The sequence below is a fragment of the Megalobrama amblycephala genome, linkage group LG5, assembly GCF_018812025.1.
Source record: "Megalobrama amblycephala isolate DHTTF-2021 linkage group LG5, ASM1881202v1, whole genome shotgun sequence".
Taxonomy (NCBI): domain Eukaryota; kingdom Metazoa; phylum Chordata; class Actinopteri; order Cypriniformes; family Xenocyprididae; genus Megalobrama; species Megalobrama amblycephala.
The window spans coordinates 28,849,104-28,875,630 of NC_063048.1; the positions used below are offsets into that span (position 1 = coordinate 28,849,104).

General features: G+C 37.6%; 2 protein-coding genes across 2 annotated transcripts; one reads left to right on the forward strand and one right to left on the reverse strand.

Annotated features, from left to right (window-relative positions):
- Positions 1-1,267: 1,267 nt before the first annotated feature.
- On the reverse strand, positions 1,268-18,812 carry exoc5 (exocyst complex component 5). The gene is made up of 18 exons (XM_048191694.1): positions 18,643-18,812; positions 17,190-17,284; positions 14,007-14,154; positions 13,673-13,867; positions 10,029-10,093; positions 9,147-9,175; positions 8,949-9,058; positions 8,805-8,849; positions 8,548-8,688; positions 7,476-7,558; positions 7,092-7,301; positions 6,840-6,987; positions 6,604-6,712; positions 4,566-4,686; positions 4,376-4,462; positions 4,163-4,271; positions 3,810-4,025; positions 1,268-2,845 (listed from the first exon to the last, which is right to left on the reverse strand). The coding sequence occupies exons 1-18, from the start codon at positions 18,667-18,669 to the stop codon at positions 2,657-2,659; spliced, it is 2,127 nt and encodes a 708-aa protein (XP_048047651.1). The 5' UTR covers positions 18,670-18,812; the 3' UTR covers positions 1,268-2,656.
- Positions 18,813-18,931: 119 nt separating this feature from the next.
- ap5m1 (adaptor related protein complex 5 subunit mu 1) lies at positions 18,932-26,258 on the forward strand. The gene is made up of 8 exons (XM_048191695.1): positions 18,932-19,252; positions 21,372-22,035; positions 22,120-22,347; positions 22,594-22,733; positions 22,916-23,001; positions 25,440-25,552; positions 25,659-25,755; positions 25,979-26,258. The coding sequence occupies exons 1-8, from the start codon at positions 19,185-19,187 to the stop codon at positions 26,059-26,061; spliced, it is 1,479 nt and encodes a 492-aa protein (XP_048047652.1). The 5' UTR covers positions 18,932-19,184; the 3' UTR covers positions 26,062-26,258.
- The last annotated feature ends 269 nt before the right edge of the window (positions 26,259-26,527 follow it).

The window sequence follows — 26,527 nt, forward strand, 5'->3', positions numbered from 1 at the left end:
ATTCCAGGGGCTAAATATCATGTTTTTTGGGGACGCTTCAACCTGCAGACATGAAAAACAACCCGTGGCAACAGTTTAAGAGTAGCCCGACTTTGCAACACTGGTCTGCGTGAGGTCACTGCTAACATAAGCTCTTGAAACTCCACCCTCTTCTTGAGAGCAGCAGCTCATTTGCATTTAAAGGGACATACAAAGACGTTTTTTTTTTTTGCTCACCCTCAAAAAGTGACAAATTAAACATGCTATAAAAAAATAATATGTTGGTTATTTTGAGCTAAAACTTCACATACACACTCTGGGGGACATCAGAGACTTATTTTACATCTTGTAAAAGTGGCATTATATGACCCCTTTAATGTGAAGAACATTTTAATAATCTAAAGAACCCCTTGTGCAACAGAAAGATTCCACGGATGTTAAAGGTTCTTCATGGATCCATCAATGGCAATAAAGAACCTTTATTTTTTTTTTAAGAGTGCACATTTTTCACTTGACACTAAAAATAAAGGTTCTACCTTTCATTCCCCAAAAGATTCTTTATAGTGAAAAAGGTTATTTAGATTATTAAAATGTTCTTCACACTTGGTTGTTTTAAGAACTGTTCACTGAAAGGTTCTTTGGGGAACCCAAAATGTTTATTCAATAGCGTTGCAGCGAAAACCCCTTTTTGAGAGTGTAAATATAGTGTGACAATAACAATATTCACATGAAATATGAGATATTACAATGAAATTCTAATTTCATTCTATACTTTCATTACTATTTGTACCATGAATGTGTGAAAACTCCCTGACAGTATCTCTGTATAGAATGTGTTAGTCATATTTTTGTAAATCAAGTTTTTATTTAAAATAGAGAAACAGAGGAAAAATATTTCTATAAAACGACTATTTGATTACCAATTAAAACAATTTTCCAGAAAAGATGTTTGGAAGAATTTGATTGAGGAGTTAAAAAAAAAAAAGAAGAGAGAAAAATCAAGAAGAAACACCAATAAAATGTCATAATAAACTGCTAGTTTTTCATTTGAGAAATTAGTGCATCGCACCTGTGGGACGCTGGAAAAATGGTAACATCTGCTAAAACCAAAGTAGTGAAATTATTTAAAATTCACCCTTATGCTCACTTGATGATGATACTGTTATTTTTTTCTCTAACATTTAACATTTTCAGTTTAATAATAGTTTGGATTATATTTGACCCAATAAATAAAGACATGATCAGGACAGAAATGGGGCTTTGAGGCCACCCTCAATAAAACATCTCATTGTTTCACACTTTTTATTTTTGGAAATAACTGATTATAATGAGCAGCTTGTACAGATGAATCAGCTCATATGTATCATCAATCATTCTGACAAATTCATGTTTGAAATCAGTACAGTATAACAGAATCATCTAATCCTTTCTAACAGTCTAACACCTAGGTCATGCCTAGAGGTCACAGATCTAGACCCCTGCCTCTTCAACAGAGGTTAAGGGTTAGTTCAACTAGTCATATGACATTACTGCATTCAACACATCCCTGTCAGATGAAAGTGTCTTGGATTAATGGTTTGTGACTGGTGGTAACTCCTGCATTTCTGACCACGGAGCTTCAGAATATCCATACAGATGTCAGAATACAAAAAGCAAAGAAAGAATCAGAGCAAAAACCCAACACCATGTGACCTGAGCCCTTTGAAACTTCATACAACTCTCAAAGCGGTTTGCCTTATGTTGAGCTGTGCACCAATCATTTCTTTATTAATTACGTGAATGCTATACGAGTATGCAAATATTACTTTGATTTTAGTGAGCAGCGGGTTGTTAGCACAGATGCAATAATTATTTACATCTCAGAAAGATTGTATTTCATGTATGAAGTTATTATTTTAGAATTGAACATACTGGAAAAGGTCAACTTTGGAAGTTTGCATGTAAATCAGACAGAAATTAAATGGCAATCTAATGTAATTTTAATCCTAAAACTAAATGGGTTCATGCACTCATGTTTAAAACAATTGTAAATTGTATTTGTAAGAGTATGAAATGAATTTAAGAAATGAAATGAACATTTGTATAACACCTGCATTGTTCAGCTCAAAACAGTAATTGTAATCTTCGTGAAGCCCTATGTGTGCACAAGAGCCTGAGTGAAATGAGCTGGACAAACTCATTTATCCAGAGCAGCGTGCTGAACCGCCCCTTTCGCCCCAGAAGAGCCACAGAGGATGGATTTGGCACAATCAAAATAAAAAGCAAATAAAAATGGAGTCTCTTAACCACCCAAGTCAATTTGAGTGGTCCACCTCAGTTCATCTCCATTAGAAGCCAAAAACACAGGAAAAATATACTAAACATCCTTCTACTCTTATACTTCGGATTTTTAAAAATCATATTATAAACAAAATATGAGCAAATCTGAGATGAAGAGATGAAACACTATGCTCCCATTAAAACGTGCACGTAGGACAAAATGGGTTAACTTAAAATGGAGCAACCTTGGAAGTGTTGGGCTTTGAAACAGTTGCTCTTTTGTTCTTTAAACACAAAGTTTAATTTCCACACTGAATCATTGACAAAGACAGTTCAAAAGCCACTTAAGATTGGCCACTTGTGTTTCTCGCAGCTCAGTATGGTAGGCTGTGCAGTAATTAGGCAGCCTTGCCAGTCATTAGCTGAAATGCCGGCCCAGTCGGGAGGAGCGATAGTCTACTCTTAGCTGAACGAAAGCGTGGAGGAGGTTCCTGTCAAGGTTGGTCAACTGCTCTCCAGAGCACACCTGCTTGAGGTTGTCCGGGGCAACAACCAGGAGGTTACACAGAGCATGAAGCGTGTCAAAGAGCTGGAGCACGAGAGGAACCTGTGGAGGGTTTTGATGCAGTTGTTGTTAGTCTACTGCTTTAGTGCATGCCTTTATATAAATAAAAAAAATAAAAAAACTGTTGAATTTATCTTAATAATGTTAGAATGAAAATCAATCACAATGCTGTTCTGTATCATCACACACAATTAATAACTTTCGTGCTGAGGTGTAGTCACAGTTTCTATCTTTGTTGACTATTTTCTATTGAAGCAAGACGTTTAGTTTTAGTTTTTAGTCAGTGTCATGAACTATTATTTGCTACTCGCTGGTTGGTTGAAGGGGAAAGAAAGTATTAGATTTCCCTCATTATTAGGTATTTTGATTTTTTTAATTGACAGTTTTTTTTTTTTTTAAACAAAAAAATACAAATTGAATATTGTTGACTAATTTGATTACACTTTTAGCTACCAATTGTATGGATACTGATATTCTGGCTTATGAAAAAAATACACTTACGGTCAAAAGTTTTAGAAAGAAGTCTATTATGCGCACCAAGGCTGCATTAAAATATAGTAAAAACTGTAATACTGTGAAATAGTATTGCAATTTGAAAGAACTGTTTTCTATTTTAATATAGCATTTAGTATACATCTTTACTATTTTGTTAAAGAAAAATGGTTGAGGTTTTACCATATTTGACGAGCACTCTAAGTATAAGCATTGATCAATGTGACTAAACCACTTGATTCATATGGATTAATTTTACAACTTTACGAAGCCTCAAAGTTTAGGCGGAATATACTTTCAAAGGAGGGACAGAAATCTCTAAGGGGTCATTAAAAAAAATATCTTCATTTGTGTTTTCAGATGAACAAAAGTCTAATGGGTCGGCAACGACATGAGGGTGAGTAATTGCGACAGAATTTTCATTTTTGGGTGAACTAACCCTTTAAGGCATTATAAAATAAAATCTACATAATGCCATGAGGTGGCAAAAATAAGACCTTTGACCTCTCCTTACCCTGAAATCTTTGGCGGAGCGGCGGTATTCTGCTACATCACAGATGGCTAGCATGCCACCCATGGAGCTGTAGCTGTACTGCTGCAGGTGCTCATGGATCAGCCGGTGAAACCGCACACCCAGCTCGGTCAAAACCGTGTCCACATTCTTACCGTCCATGGACCTCCGCACACGCTCCACCTGCTTGCTCACATAAGCACACACCTTTGAGCATGCCTTGAAGAAAGAGCACAGGACAAATGACATATTAAACATAGTAGAATCGGGCAGAATATGCCTGCTACTACTACTAAAAATCTTTTCACTGCACTGACAGAACAATTATTAAACAGTACATGATTTTAAGATCTTACTGTAGTGTACTGTATCATGACATTGTTCTCGTCTTCTGGCTTGAAGTCCGTTTTCTTCTGTTCAGTGGCCAGGATGTGCTTCATCTGGCCTATCATGCAATTTAGTGTCCTAAAAACAAGGAAACATTAGAAAAGGGCACAGAAATTGCATTTAATGGCAATGATGAAGTCAAAGATTGGTTTTGATTCAGAAAAAAAGAGTTTTGAACCAACCGATCAATCCCAGTGTCCAGCTTCACCTCCATCTGTTCGATCACCTCTTTCTTCTTGTGCAGGCATTCCGTCAACTTAGGAGAGGAGCTACAGGGGTTAGAGTTCAAACAAATGTCACAGGAAAGTCACCAGTCAGCGGTCACAAAGACAAAGAGTCAGAAGCTAGTGAAACAAAGTCAGTCAAACTCACCTAATAAGAGGCATAAGATGATCGTTAAACTGCTTATCGAAGAGGTGAAAGATTGTGTTGGCCTGCTGAACCACATCCAAAAAGTAGAGGTTGGCATTTTTGGCATCTGCAGATGGGATGGCTGTGCAAGTCGAAAGATAAATAAGAGAGCATTGTCAAGTCACTTCACTTACACACAAATGTGTTTGATTAGACTCTGAACTAATGCTGCCTTCAAGTCATGTAGGAATGATTGTATTTACCACATGAACGCTAATATCTCAGTGGGAAACTCAGTATTTTCATTTAATTTTCTCAATTTAGAGTTTTCCAAACATTATGGCTTGCATGAGAACACTACAGATGAACTCTCATTGCCTCTCTTGACATGATTTGTGAATGCAAAGCACTACAGTTTCACTCACATATAATACCAAATATATCTGGCAGTTACGATTTACTACACAAAGCTCATGGAGTGGTTTTCTCCATGATGGCGGTGATTCTCACACTGTTGTTGCTAACACAAACATGTCAATAGGCCTGTGTATTATTGTCCTCTGGTGGTTATGTTACAGTAGAAGCTAAGTTTAAGGGCAAAACAGACTAAACAAAACTAAAAATTAAATAATTATTTTAGTTCTTCATAGTCATGAGCATTTATGTTAGTTTAATTTTTTATTTCAGTTAAAAAAATGTTTTAATTTAGTCTTCAGTGTAGTTTACAAAAATAACTTTGATTTGAACAAACCTGTAATTACAATCTCTGAACTCATAAGAAGAATTTAAATAGCATAAACTCTGCAAGAAGGCAGCTACACAGGAGCAGGAATGAGTAACACTGTACAGTGGAGGTCATGCACTGAATGAAAATTGTTGCTCACATACTGTGCAACAAAATATATCAAAAAGTGTTGTGGAGTAGCTAACTACAAGTAGCTACTAACTTAACTACATTTTTCAGTAGCTTGACAGTAGCTCAGTTGCTTTTAAAACATTGTAGCTTTTCCAGTATCTAACTACTTTTCCAGCAAGTAGTGGTGTAGTGCGACTAAAAGCTACATCCCTTTTGCGTTCTGACGAACCTGCAATGCACTGAAGCAGTGCAGCATCATCATCTTAATATTAGATCATGAACTAAAATTGTGCATCTCCACCATCTACTGTTATGTCACACATCTTGTAACTTTACAGTTCACTGAGAAGAGATCATCTGATGATTATGTAGGCTAAAGGACATACAGGAGTGCGTTGATATATTTTATGTAGAAGACTTCAAGCACATACAGGTGAATAATAGCCTTTTTAAATTGATTCATTATCCTGCTTTATTGCACTCTATATCAAAAGTCTATATCTGATTTAATTACAATGATGACCCACCATAGTTTCTGTCCTGCTACAGTTTTGTAATGAACCTAAAAGATGACTAATGTTATATTTTATGCCATTGCTTAGGCAAAGCATCTGTCAATCGAACAGAAAACAAAATTTCAGAGCGAAGTGCACTGCGTACGCGCAAGCAGCTCATGTTTTGTGCCTCAGATCAGCTCCGTTCACAGATCCATCACTACATGTGATAAACTGTGAGTTTAATGTGCATTTTTGACTCCCGTATATTTAAGATGCATACATTTTGTTCTTACATTGATGTTACATTTGTACCAATTTTGCACTTTGACACTCAGTTTGAGATATATATTTAAGTATTGTGTGTATCTTTGGATAGTTTACAAAATAAAACAATACTCGTTGAGATCATAATTGTATTGCATTGTTGTTTTAAACCCCAAATTTTTTACTTAAAACATTCTTAATTAACAAATATTCAGTTATTTGTAATATACAAAAAAAAAAAAAATCTAAGTAGCTTCAATGTAGCAAGATACTTTTTGATAGTAACTTGTAGTGTAGCTAACTAATTTTCAGAATGGTAGCTTGACTGTATCTTAACTACTTTAACTTATGAGTAGCTTGTAGCTTGTCAAACTACAGTTTTAGAGTAGCTTCCCCTACACTGATATCAACTGTTCCATGTCTCAGATGGGGTTTGCCATACCTGACAGCCCAATTTCAAGAGCGTAGTCTATATGGTCCACACACAGGTACTCCACCAAAAGCAGGAAGATGGAGAAGGCATTCTTTGGTAGATCTGCTGGGTCCGACAACTGCAACAAAGACAGAAAATGGATCTATGATGCTAATGTTTATGGCCCACAACTTCCAACACTGAAAAAAGACAACATTTTAAAATTCATGTCTTTTGTAACAAATCAGTGCTGAAAATTCATATACCTTGTTGCATCTCTCAAAGGCATGCCGGGTTTCCTGTAGCAGGTTGACTACAACCTCTTGTGAGAGGAAAGTCTCTCCATGTGTGTCAATACTAGGTCCCAGAGGCAGGTTAGTGCGTTGTCTGATCCTCTCTTTTAGCTCCTGGATACTGTTAAAATGAGGAGAAGAAATGGAAGGAAAGGTAAGAGGCATATTTTTCAACATAGTTTTGCAAAAAGAATGGAAAGAAAAAACAAACCAACAGTTCCTCACCTTCCAGTGCCTACAGGGCGTTTTTGGTGGTTCTTAGAGTCGTAATAGCGCTGAAGAATCATGCCACTGCGGTTTTGAAGATATTGTCTCTCCATGTCTATGTAGCTCTCCAGGTAAGAGGAGAAGATATTCTTTATCAGCTTAGATAGGAATGTGTGCTTGTCTGAGCCCAAGTTAAAGTCTGTGAGTTTAGCAGCCAGTGCCGTTGTCCTAAAAAAATGGGTTATATAACAGTTCAAAACTGGTGTTCAGCAAAGCACATGAATTTGACAAACATGTGAGACTTTAAAACATTTTAGAAAAAAAATAAGAAAACCAGGTTTGATGAGAGCAAAGTGAACAATTATTATAATTAAATAGTAATAATGAAAAACTGATTGATACCGTGTATAGAGGTCATAGAGGTTCTTGAGGTATTGCTCCACATCAGAGTTGCGGGTTTCATCTAGTTTTTCTTTGACATGAGCCTGAAATCATAAAAGGGACAATTTGAGTCAATCTGGTTATTTAAAAATTATATAGACCAATAGAAAGTCTATTTCTGGGTATGTAATATATTTACATAAACTAATCTGACAGGTGAATAGAGGCAATTTGTTTAACAAAAGAACCGGTATCTTTGACAACACAAATACTAAGCTGATAGTGAAATGTTAAAAATGTAACAATACAATTCTTTCTGCACTATCGCTAATAACGACTCGATGCAGTTGATAGATGCATCTTTGAGCATTGTAGCCAATCATAGACATGTCTGTTGAGCACATAAATGTAATGGCCAATCAGAGGCATGCTGTGTGCCTTCATTATAACAAAGTGTAAAGACAATGTAAATAAGAAATTCATTGTGCAGCGTAGATAGTTTTTATGCTAATAATGTGAGTTTTGGCAAGAGTGCAGAGCTCAGTCACTGAGCTCACGCTGAACTGAAGTGATTGACAGTTTCAGTGATTTTGCTCACTTTCTGTATATAAGTGATGGGATGGGACAAAAAAAATCTGATATGTCAAAATAGATCTGTGTGTTACAAAAGTTTTTGCATTGGTATCAAAAATGGTACAGAAAATTGTAGAATTTTACTGGTACTGGTACAGACTTCAGATATTTTATATTGTAACAACACTCCACAGTACAATAGTAAGATGCAACTAGAGTTTTTACGTGTTCTGAAGAAAGAAAAATGGCGTAGTACTTGCCCATGCAAAACTCACAGCTATAATGCTTAGGTATTTGAAAAAGTATTGCTAAGTGGTTGCTACAGTATTCTGGGTGTAGTAGTCTGCAGTAGTGCTATATTACAGTCCCTTGGTATAGATCATTTTCATCCTTTAAGTCTACAGATTTTTTTAATCACATCCAGGCAAAATTTGATTTGTTCATATCCCTTACACAAAGCAGCAATAGCCTTAGCAAGCAGCACTAATAATTCGTTAATGAGTAGACATGCGTTATGTACCTGTATCTTGTTCTCAAAGATACTCTGAATGAGTTTGGCCATGACAGTCTCTGGACTGCAGAAGACCTCTCCAACCTGCTTATTAACCCGCTGACACAGAATAGCAATGTCTTCAAATACATCATTCCGCATATATGCTCCCTACAAACATCAAAAAACCATGGTGATATAACAAAACAAACATCGAGCCTAAAATCAAGTTTTCTATTGATGGATATAAAGAACAGAAACAGTGAACATCCTCAAATAATACAAACCTCTTGGCATTGCTTGATGTAGACATCCACACAGTGGGCATAACCCTACAACAAATAAGATAAGAAATAATAATTTCACATTATACATGTAACAAATGTCCAAAAAAATTATTTTGAGGGTTCTCATTGTATCTCCCAACAAACCTTAAAATGTAGCAGGACTGCTGCCACCTCACGCATGCGTCCAATTTCTCCCCTTCGCTGAGCCGCTGTGAACTCCTGGATCAACTGACGCTCAAGGTCATGATATTTACCTTTCAAACAAACACAGGGCTTATGTTAACACTGCATATTTAGCAGATGGGTAAATAACATTGTCTTGTTTAGTTAACAGCTGCTTACTTGCTATCTTGGCCTTGACATCAGAAAATCTGAACAGGGACATAACGAGGAAAACAAGCATGGGAAAGAGAGAAGAACAGGGGGAATTTAAAACAAATCTAACCAAAACACTATACATGATCAATGAGAGAATATAACAGCAAACTTTGAACTTTTGCTTAGATCTAAGACACAGTCAAAACAAACTTTTTTCTCATTTGTTATGTCTTGGCCAATGCATTTATACATTTGTTTGCTTTGAAGTACGTTCGGTTGCATATTCAAATATGACCAAAGGCAAATGGGGTGATTGTTAGGAATCCTGTTTGCAATTTTTTTGGCATATTTTTGCAGCTCCATTGATTACATTTATCAGCTTTAAACCCAAACTATTCTTCGTTTTTTACGCATAGGCTCGCACACAGTGCTTGTGACATAAAAAGCAAAATATATATCTCATGGTGCGTACTGTGTATGCTCAGAGTACACACTCTCATTAACTTTTTTTTTTTTGCACAATTATTTTGTTACTTTATAGGTGACAACACTGGCTTAGGCTGTTGTTTTTACTGTCAAACAATACCAGAACAGTAAACACCCATGTGACAAGTGCTTATTACTTGTGGAGAGAAACAGTGCAGACACTCGACAAGGATGAAACTTTCTAGAACGTGTGTATCGACCGACTGTGTTCGCATACACTATTAAATGGAGTTAACTTTGAAAGGCAATGCATTCAGCTGTATGCACATGCTAAGCATACACGTTAAAAAAAGTAAGTATACTTTGGCTGTTAACATATAATCAGTGCCGTTTATATAATCTCTTGTACAGCACACCATTATTAATATGCCATACCCCAAACTTCCAATATGGCCAAGACTCCATCTGCAGGTCGCTTACCTATCAAACGGCAGCTCCTGAGCAATCAGGTGCAACTTCTGTATAATGTCTGCAGCTTCTTTTATCTGTTTTGGGATGAGAAGAGACTGTGGTGAGAGACAGAAAATGGTCACTACAGGACAGACACCTCAAAACACAAACAGAGGCCAGAGGCAGCACCCTTAAGTCTGGGGATCAGCTTACGGTAAATCTGTCCCTCTCAAATGTGTCCCTCGCTCTTCTCGTCCACCATGAGGATGATAAGAGTTAGCTCAGCCCTGCACACCTGAACCTCATCAGCATCAGACCTTACCCGCCGTCCTTCAGCCGCTGCCCAGCCAACACCTTACGTTCACTCATGACTATTAAGAATGGACTATGGCTAATCCTTCAGTAAATCACCTCCCATAATCTGTCCCCATAGGCAGGTAGGAGGTCTAGGCAAAAACAGGACCCTGACAAGAACCCCCCCACCTCTCCCTTCAAGCCCGATGGATGAGGAGAAGAAAAAGGCGATCCGAAAGGCCCTGCCGTCCACATATCCTCTGTTCCTACTCTCCTCTTCCTGCCTGCCTCAGCTAACATCATTATTGTGCTCCCGTGAGGTGGATCCATCCCTTTTCCGCTCTCCTCGCTGAGGTTTTCTAAGTATCTGTCCCCCAGCTAAGATTAGCTAAATCCCATGTAAGTGATGTAGCCGTCTCCCAGCAGTAGGGGGTTTTACCGGCGCTTGTCTCCTCGCTGCCTGGGCCTGGCCCTCCCTTTCACAGGGATTAACCCAGCCTTCGTTCCTTCCATTTCCCTTCCCTTCACCCCCCCTTAGCTATTCACCGGCAGCCCCTCTCACTTCCCCTCTTTTCTCTTCTGGAGGCGTGTACGTCTTGAGAAATATTGAAAAGTCTGGCGGGTATATTCCCACATGGCTCTCTAGAAGTATGTTGGTGGCCTTATGCTAATAGCATCAGAAGACGTAAGACTTGCCACCCAGGGTTGGTCACATCATTACCGAGTGACTTGAGAGATTAACTTATAAAGTGTCATTTCCAATTAAGTTGGCGTACATCAACATCTAAGCAGGCCACATATACTATCCTCAGGCATCCATTATGGCAGTATGCATCACTGTTGTGTATGAAGAAAATTTTAGCGGCTTTGGTTGCAACAGTTGCTTTGATTACAACTTCAACACAGACCACTGTCGAGAAAGTCCTGTTGTGGTGCAAAGTATTTAGTAATGAATAAGTTAACGAATAAGTTGTAACTTAGTACCAGTACATGTCGCAAAGAACTTTCACATCAGCCAAAATGGCATGATCTCTTGTACTACAATTGATGATGACAAAGAAAGGGAAAGCACGTGACATGGTGAGATGGGCACAGAGCGTTGTACAAATGTGTCAAACATAAACCAGGCTTTGGATGATTTATGGAACCGCATTCTGCCATACACACATTTTACAACACTATTAACTTCCATTCTCAAAAGATGACACATTCACGTACAACAACGCCACACATCAATAGGGTTGGGTATTGAGAACCATTTCCAAATTTCCAAGAACCAGGAATTTGATAAGACGTGCATTTAGATTCCGCTTTATGATTACTGTGTGCACATTTTAATGTTATTTTAAACTTTAAGTGCAAGAAGATGAGAATTTGCGCGCTGTTTTGCGTGCCGTCGCACACATCTGAAACGCGGCCACAGAGAGCCACTGTTTCGGTGCCTGTTCCGGCCTCTATCCGTTCTCGAACAGTTTCACAAATTTCAACTGCAGAAAAGGTAGTTTCAGGCTGGAATTGACTTCTCTTTCAAGTTTCCTTGTGTTTGAATGGAACAATATGCACAAAATTATGTCAATATATCCCCGTAAACACAGCCGAATTGGTCTTAAGTGAACATAAACAGATGTGTAACAGTATTTTGGATCCGTCTCTTTGGTCTTAAAGTGACCGCAGCCTAATAAAAGTGCTGTCTGTCATTAATGTTAATCAAAGAACAAAAGAAAATCATTCACTGATCTTGATTAAAGGTGCCCTAGAACCAGTTTTTACAAGATGTAATATAAGTCTAAGGTGTCCCCTGAATGTGTCTGTGAAGTTTCAGATCAAAATACCCCATAGATTTTTTTAATTAATTTTTTTAACTGCCTATTTTGGGGCATCATTAACTATGCACCGATTCAGGCTGCAGCCCCTTTAAATCGCGCGCTCCCTGCCCCCCCGAGCTCTCGACTATAATACAGTGCATTTACAAAGTTCACACAGCTAATATAACCCTCAAATGGATCTTTACAAGATGTTCGTCACGCATACTGCATGCATGCGTCGGATCATGTGAGTATAGTATTTATTTGGATGTTTACATTTGATTCTGAATGAGTTTGAGGCTATGCTTCATGGCTAAAGCTAACATTACACACTGTTGGAGAGATTTATAAAGAATGAATTTGTGTTTATGCATTATACAGACTGCAAGTGTTTAAAAATGAAAATAGCGACAGCTCTTGTCTCCGTGAATACTGTAAGAAACGATGGTAACTTTAACCACATTTAACAGTACATTAGCAACATGCTAACGAAACATTTATAAAGACAATTTACAAATATCAGTAAAAATATCATGTAATCATGGATCATGTCAGTTATTATCGCTCCATCTGCCATTTTTCGCTATTGTTCTTGCTTGCTTACCTAGTCTGATGATTCAGCTGTGCACATCTCCAGACGTTAATACTGGCTGCCCTTGTGTAATGCCTTGAACATGGGCTGGCATATGCAAATATTAATGATCCCGACTGTTACGTAACAGTCGGTGTAATGTTGAGATTCGCCTGTTCTTCGGAGGTCTTTTAAACAAATGAGATTTATATAAGAAGGAGGAAGCAATGGAATTTGAGACTCACTGTATGTCATTTCCATGTCCTGAACTCTTGTTATTCAACTATGCCAAGGTAAATTCAATTTTTGATTCTAGGGCACCTTTAAATATCTTTTGTGCCTTTAATGAGGATTAATCTATATTTTATTTATGAAAAGAAAACCATCCAGTGTTATTTTACATTTTATTTCAATTTCTGTACCCGAAAGGTGTTCATTTGAATGTATTAATGCTATTGCTAGTTTATTTGTTTGTTCTTAATTTTATTACTGACTGTTTACTTGTCTTTAACCATTTAATGTTTGAAATTTATATTAGTCTAGTTGTTTTTGCTGGGGTATTTTTGTTAAAACCATAGGCAAAATTTCCTCTTGTAGGCTGCTGATTTTTGTTCATGTTACTCGGCTGCAACAGAATGTTTTTCAAAAAGAGAATAAATATGTTTGATATCTAAATGTTTATCTTTATTTTTAATTTTCCCTTATTAGAATTGAAACTAGGAATCGATAGGAATCGGAATCGATAAGCAGAATTATAATCTATAAAATTTAAATGATACCCAACCCTACAGATCAACTGAATTCACTCATATCTTGTCCATGATTCTGAATGATGTAGCTACATTTGAAATGGAACTGACCTGAAACTGACCTTTTTTTTTTTTTTTTACACATAAAAATAAACAATAATATATAATTTCAGCCCTCTGTATCATCTGTGATTTGAATGTGGTCCTCTTGGATTCTGAAGTTGAGTATTACTAAGCAGTCTATCTAAATCCGACCTTGTCAGGATTGTTGAAGACATCACTGCGCAGCTCTCCATCTAGGAACTCGTTGAAGTATGTCATGAGTCTCTGAGCCTCCACTGCCCTCTGTCTTGGTGTATTGACACCCTCCAGCTGATCTCCCAGATGACACACCTTGGTGGCTACATAACTGATATGCTCATCCAACTCCTGAAAGTGCTGGAAAGCTACCTTTGAAAACAAGCATAACAAGAAAGTAAAGGTTATACAACGTAATTGATGGCAAAGTAGCACAAGGTTACCCAAAAAGTTCAAAGGCCCTTGCCTTTTGACGTGTTAAAATAAATGCAAAAATGTAAGGGCCACTGACTTGATTGCTCCTCTGCAGATCTTGAACCTTGTGGGCAAACTCCTTGGCTTCACGGTGGCATTGCTGCTCCAACTTCTCCACCTTCCTTTGGATCCTTTCATCCAGCTGTTTTAGTTCCTCAATGTGGTTCACAAACTCTTCCAGCAACCTGGAACCAAAGACATGAGAATAAAGAGCTGCAGGCGGCAAAACACATTTTCTGACTTGTTGACAAGCATTTTAAATACTTTAAACATAGAAAAAGGGAATATAAAGCTACATGTTTGTAGTATTTAATGCAAAATAGAAGCATTCTGACAAGTGGTCACACACTTCTGGATCTCACTTTATGTTAAAATTTGTGTAGACAGGTTATGTGGATACTAGTTGCTAGCCAAAAGAAGGAGAATCGCTGAGAAAGTAGATTTTATCCAGAACTCTGGAGTACATGAAAAGTACACTAGAGTGGAGGCTTCGATGAGCGTTCCAAAGAACACTCTTTGTGTCCACAGAACACTGAAAAAGGATCCATTTCACAGTCTGATTTGCGAGATGCAAGCTTACGTCCCAAATTAGGTTAGCTTGGCTATAGCATGTAATCTGTGAGGAAATGTTATATAAAACATGACCAATCATATGAAAACGCCTGAAGCTCTGTTCCCAGATCCTGAAACCAGCTCAACGGCAGGGATCAGTATATGCTGGGCTGAGATTCATTTATCGTTCATGAATACTTCTCCAAATAGACTCAGAGAAAAAATCTGAGAGACTGATCTCAAAATGTGAAGCGAAAAAAGCATCCAGGGAGAGCATCTTATTTGTCAAGATCACATAAGCACTTACCTCGGCAGCAAATCAGCTAATGGCCTGTTACCATAAATTGTGGTTCTTCATAAAAAGAGTCTCTCTGTGCTATGCGTGTGCGCAAATATTTAGGAAACCTCACACATACAACCAAAAGCTTCGTCAGCTGCATTTCAAAGAACTTGTAGGACAGCAAAGTCAAAAGCTCCAACTCAGCAAGTTTGGATTCTCTGGGTGGTAGCAAAACATTCTGAAGTGATGAGTATATAATCTCATATCACCGTAATTCCCTAAACGCTGCTGGCAGCTTAAGTTCTTTTTCCTCTCCATCTTTTCCCCTCAAATTTGTTCTCTTCCATCATTTGTAAGTCAATGGTTTGCCCAGCTCACAACAGCCTCTTCATGGTCGGTTATTTGAGAGCTCGGTGTAAAATTTGGGGCGATGTTTCTGCTCTGGTAGTCAAAAGCACTTTTGCTGTGTCTGTGTGTGTTAAAGTAAACTACTTGTCTTTTTTTATGCTTTTGTCTAAGTCAATTGACTGTTGTGATTGTGGACGCTATATAATTATTAAAAAATTAACTGAAGTTTGATTTCTTTCACTTTTGGGCAATTAAGTCACACTAAAAATGAATTCCATTGTATTAGAAAACAATATATCTGTGACATCTGTGGTAAAAACAAGTGGCAAAGAATGGTGCTAGACCTTTTCTCTGGGGAGAAAAAAAAACTTTACTAATGCTCTAAGGTGATTTTTATTGGATGTTTGAAGTCAGTTCCCCTGAATTTCACACAGCAGCGTAACCACAGGTGTAGTTCATCACATTAAAGGGTTAGTTCACCCAAAAATTAAAATTCTGTCATCATTTACTCCAAACCCGTAAGACTTTTGTTCATCTTCAAAACACAAATGAAGATATTTTAGATGAAATCTAAGAGATTTCTGTCCCTTCATTGACAACCTAAGCAACTACTAGTGTCGCTTCAAAAAGTTCATAAAGAGATTGTAAATCTATATGAATCGAACGGTTTAGTCCAAATTTTCTGAAAAGACTGCATTGGTTTATTTGATAAGCCAATTGAATATAGTCTTTTATTCATATCTAAACATTGATCAGCAAACATAAACAGAAGCTCAACTGTACTTTCTTGACACTCGAGAACAAACCTCAATGATTCTTCCGGAAGCTTATACAATGCTGTGTAATACAGGAATGAACCCCATTGGTTCTCGTACGTCAAGCAACCATGCATGAGCTTCCGTTTACTATATCTGATGTCCCATGATGAATGTTTATGTGTGAATACAAGCCTAAATTCAATCTCTTCATCATATAAAGTGATCATTTCTCTTTAGAAAATTTGGACTAAACCGCTCAATTCATATGGATTCGTTTTACAATCTTTTTGAAGCATCAAAGAGGGAGTTGTGTAGCTGCGCATCAGTGGAGGAACAGAAATCTCTCAGATTTTATTAAAATATCTTCATTTGTGTTTCAAAGATGAACAAAAGTCTAACGAATTTGGAACGACATGAGGATGAGTAAATGATGACAGAATTTTCATTTTTGGGTGAACTAACCCATTAACTATGAACATGTTCCACCTGTTGTCCAATGTTTGACAACCAGAAAGTGTCCAAACACTTTTTGCAATCATTTTAAACAATATATCTATAGTTTTGAAACTTATTGTAACTTTTTTGGGGTAAAATGCATTTCTTTAAAATAAATGCAACTTAGTATAATATTTTGTTATATAATGCAACAATATTCAAACAAACTTGAAGTGTGGCTTAAGCATCCAAATGCTTTTTGGGTCACTGTGTGTACAACTAGGCCCTAATTTAGGAAAAATATAAAACTGACAAAAAATTTTCAAGAACTGCACAGTTGAAAAATTAATAACATCTAAACTGTAAGCTCAGTCAAAAATGTATCCACATTACACATTCTTTATGATTATCCATATTTCTTATCCAAAACTATAGGATAAGAAAGTTAAAACTGTTCCCATGCCATTCACCTCTCTCTTTCAGTCTATATAAAATAAAAATATTAAAATCAAAAGTATTATATATTTAAGCTTCTATAAAATGGCCAATTTTTGGCTATATTACAGCTCTGCACATTATGGTGTTCTCTTAACCAATTTCATGATGTTCATCCTGAGATTCATTTTACACAGCAGCACTGAACGAGTTTCCATCTACACTGGCCCTCTTGTTTTCCTTTTCTTTCCCAGACAACTCAAGCATTTCAAGAAGAAATTCATACATAAGCAAACATATGCTTGTCTACAAAACGAATTTCAAACATTTAAGCATAAGTCTTTAGATCAAAAGGTTTTTAATAACACGCCGAAACGTTTGACCGATGGTGCATCAATATTTTGTGACTCACTTTTTGGGGTCAAATGCCTCTGCACCTCCTTTGGAACCTCCTCCAGGTGTTCTCCATGCCAGTCTCTCAATATACTCATCAGCATCAAATGGCTCCTGGTAAAATTATGAATATAATAAAGACAAATAAGCAAAAAATGTAATAATGTCATCACTTTTTCCCTGTTGAAGAAGGCACAGCAGCGGCTGTATTTCCTAAGGACACTGAGGAAGAACAAACTGTCCCAGCAGCTGCTTGTGTCCTTCTACCATTGCTCTGTTGAAAGTGTACGAACGTATGGCATCTTGGTGTGGTATGCTGGTTGTACTATGGCAGAGAGAAAAGCTCTGCAGAGAGTTATCAACTCGGCCCAGAGAATCACAGGCTTACAGCTCCCTTCACTTGAGGATGTTTACAGAACCAGATGCCTACGGCGTGCCAGAAATATAATAAAAGATCCATTTCACCCTGGCAATCATCTCTTCACTCTGCTGCCATCTGGAAGACGTTATCGATCTCTTAGGACATGCACCTCCAGATTTTTGAAAAGTTTCTACCCATGTGCCATCAAGGAACTGAATTCTAGTTAAAACTGGGTTTTTATTAAGTTACGGGTTTGTGCAATAATGTTTTAATTAATATACATTTTTATTGATTATATTTTTATTCAACTTTGTACTTCTTGTCTATATTTTGTTTGTATACATGTTGATGTGCCACCGAGGAGAAGCACAAAATTTCTTTGCATAACTTTGCAATGACAAATAAATTATTCTATTCTTCTGTTCTAATGAGCAAATAAATAAGATTTAATAAATAAGGATGATAATCTGGATTATGTATACAAAGATGGTTTAGAGCAAGGGTTTTCCAACTGAGGAGCCGCTGGGGAGGGAGCGGGGTTGTCCATGGAAAAGTTAAAAAATAATAATAAAAATAAATAAAATAAAAGTGTAAAAATTAAATAAAATTAAACTAAATAAATAAAAATTAATTAAAATCAATACTTAAAATATAAAAATAGATTAAAATAAATAAATACATTTAAATAAACAATACTGTAGCGAGTAAATAGATTAATGCAATATTTTTTCACAGTATAAATTAGGTCCTTATATATAAAAAATAAACAGTAGCCGCTTTAGATTTTAGGATAGGGGTCCTTGACACAAGGATGATCATATTTTGTGATCCGTGGCATCTAAAAGATTGAAAACCCCTGGTCTAGAGGATCTGAGGAGCTTTTATTCATCATTTTGTCCTCTGAGGACACGAACAGCTGGGTAGGGTATTTTTGTGACAGCTTCTCACCAGTGCTGCTCTACTGCCGGCATGCAGCATGTCATTATTATGTCAAAACTATGTAAAGACATCAGGCGAATGACGCACTTATATGAGCTATGGAAACAGTTTATCTGCAAGCTGTAATGCAGACCTTGACAGCTTCCGTGCCATATTTAAAAAACAGACCTACCTCGAACAACTGAGCTGTAGTAGCCATATTTTACTGCGCCAGAAAGCAAAGGTAAGTCCGCAAATACTCCTTAAAGAGCGTCTTTCGAGACTATAATTTGCTTCTTGTTTATATCTATTCTGAAAACAGTTGCTTCCTGCATCCAGCTGCCATGACCGGGCCGGAAATAGAAATAGGGGGTGAGGATACGGCTTGAGAGCAGATCTGAGATCAGTTATGATATTCTACTCCGAACAGCGCAGTTTGTTACAGCTGATCCAGAAACATTCCTTTTTTCGACCACGCCTCAAGATGTCACGTGATCAATGGCAAACAGGAAGAACAAGCTGTCAGATGGGAATAACATAACAGAGACGAGTTCCTCTATTTCTCTTTCTTTTCTTTAAACATGTATCTTAAGTTTAAATCGGTCACTCAGTGTTGAACTGTCAGCAATTAAAAAAAATCTTTTGTCTTACGGAGTGAACTAATAATTGAATACTTTGCTAGATGTTTGGCATGTTAGATTAGTCCCACTCATCAGTAGGGACAGAAACAACAGCATGAGTATACGAGCACTATGGGTTGTGTCACACGAGAAGGGTGAATCTGGAAAAGTTCGATTTTCCAGGTAAGGACACTGTCTGTGATGGAATATTAGCATACTGCTTGTTAAATACTGTGCAGTATGTACTGCATACTACTATGTTTTAGAATGGCATACATACTAACATACTGCTTTTACTCATTCTGCATTGGCCTGCAGTGGTGTTCTGAAACGAGGAGGCAAAGTCCTCACAGTTTTTTAAATTTATATAGATATATAGATAGAAATCAAATGTAAATTCATACATAAGCAAACATGACTTGACTCACTTGATTTTCCCCCATTTATTCTCAATTACCCCCACCAAACCCACTGCAGGCTTAGGGGTTCTGTTAAAACCCAATGGGCTCAGGGGAGGTAAGAGGAGAAGGGTCTGTCTCTGCGTCCCGCAGTACTACACACCACTCCCCTGCAAGTTACACCTACTACTACAGGTTATGTCTCCCCACGAAGAAACAAGCATGGATGTCATTGACTAAAACAATCTTTGAAGTAAAAGCAGTCTGTATAATGCATAAACACAACTTCATTCTTTATAAATCTCTCCAACAGTGTAGCATTAGCCGTTAGCCACGGAGCACAGCCTCAAACTCATTCAGAATCAATGTAAACATCAAAATAAACACTGTACTTACGCGATTAGACATGCTGCATGACAAACACTTTGTAAAGATCCATTTTGAGGGTTATATTAGCTGTTTGAACTTTTTTTATGTTGTTTAAGGCAAGCGCGAGCTCTTGGGGCGTGGAGCACGAGATTTAAAGGGCCACACACCCTGAATCGGCTCATTTCTAATTATGCCTTAAAATAGGCAGTTAAAAAAATGAATAAAAAAAAATCTATGGGGTATTTTGAGCTGAAACTTCACAGACACATTCAGGGGACCTTAGACTTATATTACATCTTTTTAAAAAAAGTTCTAGGGCACCTTTAATTACTCACCCTTATGTCGTCCCAAACCCGTAAGACCTTCGTTCATCTTCGGAATACAAATTAAGATATTTTTGTTGAAATTCGAAAGAAATCTGATTTGATTCTTTTTCAGAAATGCATTAAATACATTATTAAAATAGTCCATGTGACTAAAGTGGTTCAACCTTATTGATACGAAGCAACGAGAATACTTTTTGTGTGAAAAAACAATACAAAAATAACGACTTTATACAACAATTTTTCCGCTTCCCTGTCAGTCCCCTAAGCAGTTGACGCAGTGAACACAGTACAGAGCTTCCGTGTTTATGTCAGAACTCCAGCTCAGTTTTGGCCGACGCTGTACACGTGAGCAGCACGACGCATGCGTGTGATGCTGACGCAGGAGCTGGCCAATAATGAGTCGCCGTTATGACGTTAATACGGAATAGCGCAGTTGCGTGACCAACATGAACAAAGTCTGTGTGTCCAATTTCGCCCACACACAAAACTCCCGATCACTCTGATTCTTTTTGGAATGTCCTCTCAAACATGAAAAAAATGTCAGGCAGGACTTGATTTTGTCCATTGGGAATTGATTGGATCATTGGATCGTAACCTTTTTTGCCCTCACGTAAAACTCCAGATTGCTCAGATTCTTTTTGGAATGACTGGATTACATTAAATCCGGTATGAAGAGAAATTAATTTGTTGCGATTAGTTTGTTCTTCCCTATTGTGACATTGATCAGAGTGAAATGGCCTCTTGCACAAGAAAAAAATGTAGGTCGGAACTGTATTTTGTCCTTTGGGAATTGATTAGATCATTGGATGGTTGTAGTTTGCTATTGCTGTGATGTCATGTGAGTGACAGGTTGTCCCGCCCTCACGCCAGTAAACACATCAGAGTAGAGAAGAGATATCTCTGAAAGAGGGAGGGGAAGTTATTTAGATTAAAGGTTATGAGGGAACATGAATTTAAAAAAATATATATATATATATATATATGTGCAAGGATAGATCATTTGTAATAAATAATGCAATATTACATTAAAAAAAGAATTGTCAAATTTTGATTTTAGGTGACTTTTCATGATTTTCATGAATAAAAAAATACAAACACAGCATGCATACTTGCATACTACATAGTAGTATTGAAAGAAATGGTAGCATGCTTTTTCTATTTTACTTTTCTATTCAGTTTTATGTTTTTTCATTTTTTTTTTTCATTTAGACGATTCCCAACAGTTGAATTCCGTGCCAAATCCTTGGCTGGAACTCAGTATGTGGCTGTTCCGGAGGACCGTGTCATACCCCAGCTTCTGCTGACAGAGTTGGGCCTGGTGGATGCTGACAAACCTTACGTAGAAGCACGGGACGACTGTGCCCGTCAGCACCGGTCACCGGCTGTGGAACTCCATGTAGATGGCCCAGGTGGGAGAACCCTCTGGCCCGTTCTGATCGTCACTCAGGGAGCGTTAATCCTAGCCTGCCTTCCTCTAGTGGAAGCACCCCCTGAGCCTCGGCCTCCTCTTCCCAGCCTGGCCCCAGTCTCTCAGGGCTTAGCTCTTTTGTCAGGCCTGCAGGATTTCCTTTGTGGCCCTGGAGGTAAACCAGAGCCTGATGTGCTGGCCTCTCGTTTGGCTGCCCTTCCCTCTGTGCTTGTGCAGGTTTGCCCTTTGGGGAGGCCACTGGACACCCCTCCTCCAGCTGGATCGGTGCCTGTTGCTGTGGCTCCAAGCCCAGGGGGGGCTCAGAAACAACCAGCCTGGAAGGCAGGGGTCCATCGAGGCAGGGCGGTAGTGAGTGTGGCCCTTACCGAGAAGGTGAGGTCCATGCAGTACAGCAAGAGTAGTCGACAGGATCTCTGGGATGTGTACGGCATGGTCATGTGCAAAGTTAGTCCCCATCCTGTATGCTGAACATATAGATTGATTTGAGTTATTAAACTTGCATTACATTTGCTACTTCATGTTTTTCAGTGTGAGGTTGAAGGTGTTCTGCCCAATGTGACCGTCACCCTCACACTCCCGCCCAACGGTTCACCCCTGCAAGACATTCTTGTCCATCCCTGTGTGACGTCGCTGGATGCAAGCATTCTCACTGCCTGCAGTGTGGATGAGAATGACAGTTCCGCCTTTTCAGGGCCATACAAATTCCCTTTCTCACCACCTCTGGAGCTTTTCAGACTCTGTAGTTACACCTCACAGGTAAAGCTTATTCTAGCAATAGTTTGTCTTATGTTAGTTTTATGTCTCAAAAATATACACTACCATTCAAAAGATTTTTAAGACTCTTTTGCCTACCAAGACTCTATTTAGACTTTATTTGATCAAACATACAGTGAAAACTGTAATATTGTGCATGTACTGTAATAAAATACTGACTCCAAACTTGTATACACACACTATAATTTGTAGTGTCTTTAACTGACTTGGGCTTCTAACTTTTTTGAGGTACCTGTGCCACCAATTCTTGGCTCCTACCAGCTGAAGGCAGAGGAGAATCATCTCAAGGTTAATGTCGTCTTGAAGCTCCATGAAAGTGTCAAAAACAGCTTTGAATACTGTGAGGCACACCTTCCATTTTTCAACAAGTAAGTAATGTAAATTTGTAGTAAACGCTTAATTTTGTTGTCCACATGTGTTGCGAGGGGTGCAGGCATTTACACTTTCAGTCAGATGTTTATAATGGCTCTTTATGTAGTGGTCTCTGCTGTCTTTAGCTGGTTCTGTATTGTTGTGCTGTTACAGTGTCTTCGTGTGTGCTTCTTCACAGGAATCTAATGGGAAGTGTGGAGGTCAAAGTGAGCTCAGGACAGCTTGAGGTGTCGAAAGAGAAGAACTTACTGGTTTGGGTCCTTGGTATGTCTATTCTTAATCTTCCATGATGTTTCACATTTGCATTTATCATTTTTAGGGGCTAAGCACTGAAGATGCCTAGGCACCTATTGAATCCATTAGTGTTCTTCTTCTTATTGCATCTTCTTCTTCTTCTGCTCTTGAGTCTATGGCAGCCCATAGAAATGCTTGAGGGAAAATGCTGAAATTTGGCACATAAAGGACAGTCTGCACATCAATAACAGCAATTTTGAAATCTCTTACTCACTCCATCTAGTGCCACCAACTGTCCAATTTTGCACTTACGTTTATGCTTATAACTTTTGAACCATAAGGGCTAGAAAGAAATTATTTTCCCTCTGATTCCTTGGCTCATGAAGATTCGATTGCACCTTATTTCTGCCATAAAAATCCACCATTTTGAATTTTCCAAAAAAAAAACTACTTTTTTTCTGGCTCCAATCGTGTTAGTAAAAAGTTATTTAAAGGTGCCCTAGATTCAAAAATTGAATTTACCTCGGCATAGTTGAATAACAAGAGTTCAGTACATGGAAATGACATACAGTGAGTCTCAAACTCCATTGTTTCCTCCTTCTTATATAAATCTCATTTGTTTAAAAGACCTCTGAAGAACAGGCGAATCTCAACATAACACTGACTGTTACGTAACAGTAGGGATCATTAATATGTACGCCCCCAATATTTGCATATGCCAGAACATGTTCAAGGCATTACACAAGGGCAGCCAGTATTAACGTCTGGATGTGCACAGCTGAATCATCAGACTAGGTAAGCAAGCAAGGACAATAGCGAAAAATGGCAGATGGAGCAATAATAACTGACATGATCCATGATATCATGATATTTTTAGTGATATTTGTGAATTGTCTTTCTAAATGTTTCGTTAGCATGTTGCTAATGTACTGTTAAATGTGGTTAACGTTACCATTGTTTCTTACTGTATTCACGGAGACAAGAGCCGTCACTATTTTCATTTTTAAATACTTGCAGTCTGTATGATTCATAAACACAACTTCATTCTTTATAAATCTCTCCAACAGTGTAGCATTAGCCGTTAGCCACGGAGCATAGCCTCAATTCAGAATCAAATGTAAACATCCAAATAAACACTGTACTTACGCGATTAGACATGTTGCATTTGTCTAATACTTTGTAAAGATCCATTTTGAGGTAAAGATCCATTTTGAACTTTGTTTATGTTGTTTAAGGCAAGCGCGAGCTCTTGGGGCGTGGAGCACGAGATTTAAAGGGGCCGCGTAGCCTGAATCGGCGCATTTATAATGATGCCCCAAAATAGGCAGTTAAAAAAATGTATTTAAAAAAAACTATGGGGTATTTTGAGCTGAAACTTCACAGACACATTCAGGGGACACCTAAAACTTATATTACATCTTTTGAAAACATGTTCTCGGCAGCTTTTTGATAGACCCAACTGTTTTCAAATAACACGCAAACTGATTCTACAAAAAGCATGGATGTGAAGCTAGGCTATTTCTCCACAACGCTTTAGCGTATTGAGACAAATCTTGGTACACGTCATCACAAGCATGACCTAAGGCTACAGCGCCATCAGGAGATATAAAAAAAAAATAGCTATTTTTGCTTATAAATTCTCAACAGTTTGCCCAAAAATCAGATGAAAACTGGTATCTTTTTATTCAGTGAGTCGAATTATACCCAATTTTCCCATGTCAACCATTTTTGGTGTTGGCCATTTTGAATTTGTCATAAAAAGCTTTATTTTATAAACACATCAGTATATTACGAAACTATATGGGTCATCGGCACAATGCCCTGAATGTCAAAATTTTAAAAAATGCTAATAGCTTTTGATTAATTTTGCCTATTTTAATGAAACTTGTCTTGATAGATTCCTTGTGTCATACAGAGAACAATGATACCAGGTATGCCATAATCAGTCATAATTGCTGTCCGCCATTTTGAATTTCTTTGAAAACTTATTTTTTCGAACTCCTCCTAGACCATTGGTCCAATTTTCACCAAAATTGGCACAGATCATCTTCAGACCATGCCGGCAAAAAATAATTAAAAGCTTTTTGATTGACCAAACCGTTATCGAATAAATTGATGGCACGGTGCCAAGCTGATTCTTAGGCTGTAACTTTGCAAAGCTTTGGCATATTGACAGTAAACTCTGTATGTGTCATGGTCACCTCACAATGACCACACCATATTAATTTGTTAACAGCCCCACCTATTGGTCAGAAGGGATAAGCAGTTAAATCAAATTAGTAATGATTGAATTCATGATTTTTCAGCCATTTTGGCTAAAATCATCTGAAAATGGTTTTAATTACTCATTGTTGCAGTTGCTCCCAGCCATGCTTGCGTGACTTTTTTGTGCTTGGCCTCATTAATTGCTGCTTAATAATTGCTGCTTTATAATTATATAACAGACATTTGTCTTTGTACCTCCTCAGGGCAGAAGTTTCCAAAGTCTCGTGAAGCATCACTGGAGGGGGCTATTCATTTTTCAGGGACTGTTGCTGGACCGACAGACCCTCTATGCACAGGACTCACTGCATATATAAAAGTGGGTGAATTTAGGTTAAATTAATTTATTCTTTCTATAATAAGATATTGAGTGTCGATTTATTGCACAAGATGGATGTATTAATCTGTCTCTGTATTTATTCCAGCTTTATTTCCGTGTGCCAGATTTGACTTTGTCTGGTTGCTGTGTGGACCAACACTCAGTGCAGGTTTACTCATCTGCCAAACCTCGTATCGTCACAAGTGAGTGATTCAGAGACAGTGTTGTTATTAGTAACTAAAGAAATAAAAAATAAAATATAAATGTTAACACTTTACAAAAAGGTCCTATTAGTTATTAATATTAGTTATTGTTAATGCATTAACTAGCAATGAGCAATACATTACAGTACAGTAATTATTCATCTTTGTTAACAGTACTGATTACATCAGCAATGAGAATTAACCTATACCTTTTTTTCTGTAGCACGAGAGCTGGTCTCCTCAGAATATTACATTTGGAACTCAACAGGTGACGCCCCCATCTCATCTGGACTCACGGTGCTGTGACATCATTAATTAATGCACACTGGCCTTAATAAATCATTGTAAATTAATAAATCATAATATATTATATTCTGTATGGAAATGTGGTCTCTGACAAAACACACTCAATCATACAGTGTTGGCTTTGATTTATAATATGACTTTTATGTACTGTATAATTTTTTCTAATCTGTCAGAATAAAATATTCAGTGTCTCACAATGTGCGTATGACTCCTTTATTTAGCTAAAAATGGGCTGATATATAAGAAATGAACGGTCAGAGAGAACCTGTTAAACATTTATAATATAATATAATATATTTATTTTTATTTAGTTATTAACTGTCTTTTATATATAAAGAAAAGATTTTATTTGTGCCATTTTTAGTCAAATGCTCTTTCTTCTTTACTAATAAGAAGTAATGAAGAATTAAAATTCAATTAATAGTCCTTTTATTTAGCTTCAGACTAAGTGTTTACTGCTGTTCAG